At 48.3% G+C, this 7,996-nt stretch overlaps 1 protein-coding gene across 1 annotated transcript in view; it reads left to right on the top strand.

Moving 5' to 3' along the window:
• The window catches only part of LOC130405647 (uncharacterized), an 8,921-nt gene extending 1,923 nt beyond the window's left edge, over positions 1-6,998 (top strand). The window contains exons 2-8 of the mRNA XM_056610821.1: positions 1,031-1,079; positions 1,638-1,710; positions 4,233-4,394; positions 4,859-4,984; positions 5,266-5,371; positions 5,704-5,990; positions 6,806-6,998. Of these exons, the coding sequence (XP_056466796.1) occupies positions 1,031-1,079; positions 1,638-1,710; positions 4,233-4,394; positions 4,859-4,984; positions 5,266-5,371; positions 5,704-5,990; positions 6,806-6,810 (808 nt within the window). The 3' untranslated portion in view covers positions 6,811-6,998. The remainder of the gene's footprint in view (positions 1-1,030; positions 1,080-1,637; positions 1,711-4,232; positions 4,395-4,858; positions 4,985-5,265; positions 5,372-5,703; positions 5,991-6,805) is intronic.
• The last annotated feature ends 998 nt before the right edge of the window (positions 6,999-7,996 follow it).

The raw sequence follows: 7,996 nt of genomic DNA, 5'->3' as shown, positions 1-7,996 counted from the left end.
CCCCCCCCCCCCCCCCCCCCCCCCCCCCCCCCCCCCCCCCCCCCCCCCCCCCCCCCCCCCCCCCCCCCCCCCCCCCCCCCCCCCCCCCCCCCCCCCCCCCCCCCCCCCCCCCCCCCCCCCCCCCCATCTGTTCTAGAAACGCAGACAGGCGTTGAGTATCGGGACCGTGGAGGGATTAAAGCAAAAAAAACAAAACAAGATATATTTACACTTAGCTCAAATATCTTCCAGATATAAATATTTTGTCAAACGCTCCACAGTTGTGTCTACGCGGTTGAGTGTGGGGTGTTTTTGTTCACCCCAAACCCCCCCCCCCCCTCAACTCGCCATCGTCTGCATTCCCCGTCCCGGTTCATCTGTAACTGCTCAGTCCGGAGGCGGTCTCCCACAGAGTCCTGTGGGGCAGACCCACTCACTCTGAGTACATCCACACTTGTACGTTCTCGTTTTTTGTCTTTCTAAGAAACGAAAACGTTTAACGTCCACCAGCCTCCGTTTGAAAAGACGCAGCTGACCCCGTCGTTTGGGTCTGAACGCAGACGCAGGCGTGTTGGTGTGGATGTAGCGTCTGACGGGTCCCCTGTGGGGCGGCTGTAGGCGAGCGTGCCAGGCTCTTTCGGGCAAACAGAAGTGCCCATTATGTCCTGATGCGTATCTGGTGGTGGTGGTGGTCCAAATGTTTAACCAACAGACCACCCCCCCCCCCCCCTCTCGGTTGATGGGTTGGAGCAGGGTGGTGCAGTTCTAGTGGGCAGAGGCTCCTAATAAGCCATGCTGGAGTGGGGGGGTGGAGGTGGTGGTGCTGGTGGAACTCTGCAGCTGCACAGGGGGAGGCTCGGGCCAACTGGGTGGTGTTGTAAATCTTAACCACCTACTCTCCCACACACGCATGCACAAACACGTATGCACAAACACCCATACGCACACGCACATACTCACACACTGCCTGTTTCGTGGTCTGTTGTGTGTGTGTGTTTTATGGGCTCCTTAGGGCTCTCTAATGTGTTCCATGTGCTGGGATCTTTCACAGCCACAGAACATCTCTGATCTCCCACAGCCTGCTGCGGGAGTGGACTGGAGTCAGACACGTGCACGCTCGCACATGTACACACACACCGCACTCACAAAAACAAGCTCTCACACAGACATGCACGTACGCTGACTCTGGACAATCATGTCCAGGTGATATCTCTCCCTCTCTCACGCATACACAGAACACACATACACACACACACACACACACACACACACACACACACCACACACACACACACACACACACACACACACACACACACAACCACACACACACACACACACACACACACACACACACACACCACACACACACACACACACACACACACCACACACACACAAGGATACATTATAGTTCACAATGAATTAACTGGGAAATCCACAAATAAATGTGTAACTCTAGTAGTTGTAAAATAAATAATAAAATTAATAAACACAACAAATGAATCAGGGCTCTATCACATTATCTTGCTCTCAACTGCCCTTACAACCTGAAAGGCCTTTTATTTCATTCTACAAAACAGCACTGCTGCCCCGGACCTTCTCTGTAAACGCCTCACGCTCCAGTACGCGTGTGGGTTTCTGTGCCATTGTGTCAGGGGCTCTTCCTCCGAGAGGGCTGTTTCCATTTAGACAGCGTCCGGCCCCGCCACGGAGCCACGGAGAGCCCCTGTAGAGGGGCCGAGCGGTGCTTCTTTCAGCCCGGGGCGGCCCCGAGCTCCACAGACGGACGGGGAGCATATCAAAGGCTGTGGTTTTATTGGTGGAGTGTGGTTCAGGAGATAACATCGGCAGGTGAGGAGGCTTCAATGGGCCTCTGTGCGTCTGTGTTTGCTGCAGCTGTTGGGCCGTGATAACAGGCCCACTTTGTTGTGGTTGGTGTGAGTGTGTGTTTGAGTGTGTGTGTGTGTGTGTGTGTGTGTGTGTGTGTGTGTGTGTGTGTGTGTGTGTGTGTGTGTGTGTGTGTGTGTGTGTGTGTGTGGTGTGTGTGTGTGTGTGTGTGTGTGTGTGTGTGTGTGTGTGTGTGTGGGTGAGTGGATGTGTGAGTGTATGTGTTTAAGTGAGTGAGTGAGTGAGTGAGTATTCCTGAATTGATGGTCCAAAGAGATGCAGAAACTACTTAAAAATGTAGTTCTTTTCAGATTAATTACTTTAGTATGATTTTTTTATTAGTGGAGACATTCGGAAATTCACAAGGAATCACAATCTATTATGGTTTCAATTGCTCTGTGTGTCTTTATCTCAACCAGTTTATTATTTTGTTTGATTCATGTCAAATATTTGAGCAGAATAGTAATAACCCAACTTTCGAGAAATGCAGACTTTTGAATTACAGACACAACCATTTTTCTATTGGGCCCTCTTGGTGGAACAGAATTAATTTGTGTACCCTGGAAAAGTGCAGAACGGTAAAACACTATTGACTATGAAATGAATCATAAAAGAATGCCAAAGCTTCGCAGAGCTAAAGTTATGTTTACTCTGCCTTACAGAAGCCAGCCCCCTTCATGACTAATGTACCAAAGTAAACAGCGATAGAAGAACATTGAAATATATTTTTCATATTTTATTGTATTTACTATACAATCCCCTTATCTCCAAGAATTGGTTTTATCCTTGATAGCGACCCCAGCCCATCTTGATTGTGTTTACCATGCAGTTCACCTATTGCCAGTGTTTATACAATCTCTTCTTGATTTTGGCCGGGTTCTAGTGCATTATATTCACAGAGCAGCTCTGGATGTACCACAAATTCTGATTACACTTGTTTGTTCAAAATAAACCCACACCCATTCTGTCGCAAGGGCATTGATCTTTGTGAGTCTCACTGATACTTGATTACTGATAATGATGGGGGACCTGGTTTTGTATTTTTGAGGATTTCACAACAAATCACTAAAACAAATAATCTGTTATTATTACTTACAAAACTTAGCCAATTATTTTTTCATTAGTGCTATGAGCTTTATTTGTTGAATACACCCAGATAATTTTCATTTCGTGTGTGTGTACACAAGGCTTGTTGGGGAGTTGCAGTAACAGCATATTTACCCCCTGGGCAGGTAGAGAACTGCAGCGGGGGAAATATGCAAAAAATACACACATTTCACATTTCTCTTCAATGTCTCTATTGAGAGTCTCTTTAATGCATGTGTGAACCTGGTCACAAACAATGCACAAGTGCACAAAAATAACTCCTGTAAATACAGTCAATCAAAGCAAATCCCCCTATTAAGACTTCTGTCTTGCAAAGATGTGTGTGGAACAGTCGTGACACACACACAGTAAAAAACTGTGTGTGTGTGTGTGTGTGTGTGTGTGTGTGTGTGTGTGTGTGTGTGTGTGGGTGTGTGTGTGTGTGTGTGTGTGTGTGTGTGGTGTGTGTGTCTGTGTGAGACCAGCATGCGTGGGTGTGGAGCCTGCAGGCAAGGGAGGGAATATTTCTGTAAATTATCGACAGAGAGAGAGACATAGAGAGAGAGAGAGAGAGAGAGAGAGAGAGAGAGAGAGAGGAGAGAGAGAGAGAGAGAGAGAGAGAGAGAGAGAGAGAGAATCCACCATACGCACTTTTCTCTTTGAACTGCTGTCTCCACCCTCCCCAAACCCCCAATTCATTCCACCTTGACCTGGGTTTGTGTACCGTTCTGATTGGCTCAGAGTCACAGAGTTTTTCCCCCCAAGATGACTGTACCAGGTTATGTTTAATTCATAACTAATATAACATAAAATCTGATTTCCATGGAAACCTTTAAATATTGATATAATCCTCTGTTCACTCCTAACATCACCTTGGAATAATTTCCACCCAGCTCTTATTGAAGGGTAGGTAAACCAAAGAACAAAAATTTCAGTCGAACACAGATCTGTTTGGCACTCACAAGGTGTGAGTGAACATTTCTATTTGAAGGTTTTTATTCAACGGACCATTCTGTTCATTCTTATTCTTTTTTATTAATTAAGATAATTATAGAACTGTGGAAATGCCTGATCAACCGAGTGTGAGGTGGGATTTGACAAAAGGCCCTCTTCACTTGCTCCCATGGAACCCAACGTCTGTTTTATCGAATCTTCAAAATCTCATTTGACTCTTACTCCCCCGCCTTTGTAAACCAGGAGTTGCAGAGTCCCCTTCTTCCACGCGGGTTAACCTGAATGATGTGCATGTGTACTCCCCCTCCCCCTCCTGTGTGCAGGCAGCGGGCGTGTGAACCGGGTGCCCCTGCCCTCGGTGCCCTCCAGCCCCCGGGACATGGCCCTGGCGGCGGTCATCTGCAGCGCCCTGGTCACCGTGCTGCTGGCCCTGCTGGTGCTCTGCGTCATCTACTGCAAGAGGCAGCTGGAGAAGAAGCCCGGAGGTGAGTGACGGACGGACGGACGGATGGACAGATGGATGGCGGGGGGGGAGGGGGCGGGCTGGTAAGTCGACAGACCGACGGACAGACAGGGAGACAAAAGGGCCAGCAGGTAGATGGAATGGAAGGCAAAATAGTTTGGTGGACTTGCAGGCATTGGGCTGATGGAGACCTAGACAGGAAGTGGTGCGTTTGTCATCCGTTTTGCTTGGTCGCTGGGGGGCTGGAACCTATTCTGGATAGCTTTCGGGAAGAACAATCATGGATGTTAGACATGTGGATGTTGGACTCCCTCTAATCAACATGACAAGATTTCCAGTATAGTATATATTCCTTATATTGACCTTGAACCATCCTGTGTTGTGTGGTGTGTGTGTGTGTGTTGTGTGTGGTGTGTGTGTGTGTGTGTGTGTGGTGTGTGTGTGTGGTGTGTGTGTGTGTGTGTGTTTGTGTGTGCGCGCACGCAGCCTCCATGAGGTTGCAGGACGGGCCGTACAGCGGGGCGGAGCTGTCGTGTCTGGACCGCCGCTGGCACCCGGAATTCCCAGACCCCATCTGCTGCCAGTGTCACCTGGGGCCGGGACACACCTGTGGTACGTACTGGGCACCGATTGCTGTTAAGGACGTCCACACTTTCAGACAAACACCTCACTCAAGGTTTAAATAAGTGTGTGTTTTAATGGTATGCTTCAATGAGGTGTCCCTGAACTGTAATCTAAACGTATTATTTATAAATAGACAAAAGTTACTCTCTGCTCTCAGAGGCTATAGAGGAATATGTCCTAATGTCATAAGTAAAGCTCAGTAAGGCAGCAGCGATGGGTCTTCCTGGTTGTGGGACGATGACGGTCTGATGGGTCCACTGGTCCTTCAGGTCCGGTCCACCTCATCCCGTCTCTCTGCTGGGACGAGAGCTGCCGTCTGGGCCTGGACAGCCGGGGCCACAGTGCCTTCCATTCCCAGATGAGCTTGAGCTACGGGTGAGTCACGGGTCTAAAGCATCTAAAATATTACACAAATATGTGGAGGTTCTATGAATCGGCATACACAATAAACATTATCTTTTTCAAAAATGAAGATAAGAAAAACATTTTTTTCATAGGATTGTAGCCACTCCTTTGTAAAGGTAAAAACATTTAGTCCTATCCGTCCGGGTCCAAAGACATGAGATGACCAGTGTGTACAACTTATATTGCTCTCAATGATGGATATGCTTTTAGACCCACTGGGACTAGAACCAGGCTATGGGCTATGTGTCCGCACTCACACAACAGTAAAGAAGTTTAAAGGGTTCACATCCAACCGTCCACAGGACCCCCAACCAGGACCAGGACCAGGACCACGATGGCCCCCAGGACCACAGCGGGCCAGAACCCCCCCCGGGGGCGGCCTCAGCAGAGACCTGGCTCCCCGAGCGCTCAGAGAGCCCTGTGACACCGCAGCACAGCCCTGAGGTGGAGCGTTGTGGGACAGCAGAGGAGGAGGAGGTGGTGGTGAAGGAGGAGGAGGGGGTAGAGGAGGTGGAGGAGGTGGTGGAGGAACGTTCCCTGTTGGGAGAGGACGTCCAGATGAGTTCACCTGACCGCTCAGCTTTGGAAGGCAAGTTCAGTTATTATTGAATTATTCCAAAGAAGGGACATTTTTGTTTGATTATTATACCAAGAGTTATTATATTGTTTACATATTTTAGTGATGTAAAATTGCATGGGATTAAAGCCTTGATCATTACATCCGGTAAAGGACAGGCCAAACAACTATGGTACTGCAATATTATTAAAATCCACACACACAAACACACTATCAACAAAATTGTGGAACCCTGTCAAGTGAAGCAACATGGTGGGTCGGTGGAGGGGGAGATGTCCTGGGAGAGAGAGTTACCTTCCTGAAGAGATTGGGCTCGATGACAGGGAGCGGGACGAGACAGAGAGCCTGCATTCCCTGCCAAGCAGCTCTAGAGTAGAAACATGTCACCGCCATGGCTCCAACACACACACATAATGTTCTCTCACACATACTGTTCTCTCTCAACCCCCCCCCCCCCCCCACACACACTCTTCTCTCTCTCACACGCACACTACTCTTTTCTCACACACACACAAAAACAGCACATGTGGACACCGAATATTTTTTTTTTGCTTGAACATTAGTGCTGGAACTCAGCTTTGAAGGGCACCGACTGTGGTGTGTGTGTGTGTGGTGTGTGTGTGTGTGTGTGTGTGTGTGTGTGTGTGTGTGTGTTTGGGGGGGGGGGGGGGGGGGGGGGGGGTAGGAAGGGAGCATTGTCCAAGCCAAGTTCTTTGATCTTGGTACAATAGGATACTGTTTTAACTCTACTGGGGTGAGATCTGTTACTAACGATGGTATGTGTGTGGTGTGTTGTGTACACCCCTCCGTTCACACTCTTTTTCCAGGATGACATGGGTTCCTCTGGCTGGCGTCCCACCCTTGAAGCACCCTGGACTGGACACAACAGCCGCAGCCAGATCCTGTTTCAGATCCACTCTGTGGAGAGTTCCCACAGAGATTGCGCCAGCTCCAGCCCTGTGACTGAGGTCACCCTGCCTCTCCCAGAGCGGCTGCAGCTGACCCCCGGTCACCCATCAAGGGAGCCCGGCGGAGGAGGGCCCAGGGAGGGATATGTACATACACGCAACGGCACACCTGCGAAGCACAAGCAACCCGGGGCAACGATCAATAGATTCACAACGAAAGAAAAACAAACAAGGATTTTTTTTTTCTTCCTAAAAGGATTATTGAGGAAAATGTGAGGCCGCAAAAAAACATCTCCAGGTGGAGAATTGAATGAAGTTGAATATTGAGTGACATGTTTGTGTTGTGTGTGCCATTTATAAATTATGAATAGAAGCAGTCGCTCCTGTACGCTGGGGGGTGAGTTCTGATGAGCTTTGAGAAAAGCTTTGCACCTTCACTTGTAAATGAGCACGGGGCCACAAAACTAGCAGCCTTGCTTATGAAGCTTAGTTTGTTTATGGTGTTTGTTCTTTTTCAAATGTGATAGAAGATCATACGAGCAAGTCGAAGACAATGAGGAATGTTTGATCAAAGTGTTTGCTGTAGACTCCGTCCATTAAGTGAATAGGTTAAATATTTTGTAACACTGCATGTTACTGACTGGCCATTATTGCACATTAATATTTACGCTTGAAGTTTAGCGCTGCTGGTGTCTGCTGCCCCAAGGACAAACACCAGTGATATCATTTTTGCACATATTTGTAAATAAAAAACCATACAATATTTATTTGATGTGATTTTGTGGAATTCCCGAACCGTTAATATTCACAGGGTATTCTATCCACTGTAATCAGCAGGTTTTTAAAAAAGTTACCAAAACCGCATTGACTTTAGCTCTCCGCTCGTTAATCTCACTCGGCGAGAGTACTGTAGCAAACTTGTTATGATAACAGCTGTAACCCTCAGTCCTGGTAATGACTTGAGTGCCTTGATCTGTTGAAACCAATGCGACCAAACAGAGGCGGCACTTCCCTACGGCCTATCTTGTCCTTCTCGTGCACTCTGAAGCAATGCGCGACGGGGGCACATAGCTGACCCCAATTTGAACATCGCAAAGCCGGTTATGGTAC

The sequence above is a fragment of the Gadus chalcogrammus genome, chromosome 16 (genome assembly GCF_026213295.1).
Source record: "Gadus chalcogrammus isolate NIFS_2021 chromosome 16, NIFS_Gcha_1.0, whole genome shotgun sequence".
Classification (NCBI taxonomy): Eukaryota; Metazoa; Chordata; class Actinopteri; order Gadiformes; family Gadidae; genus Gadus; species Gadus chalcogrammus.
Note: the sequence above shows the minus strand (reverse complement) of the source record. Positions and strands in the feature narration are given on the sequence as shown.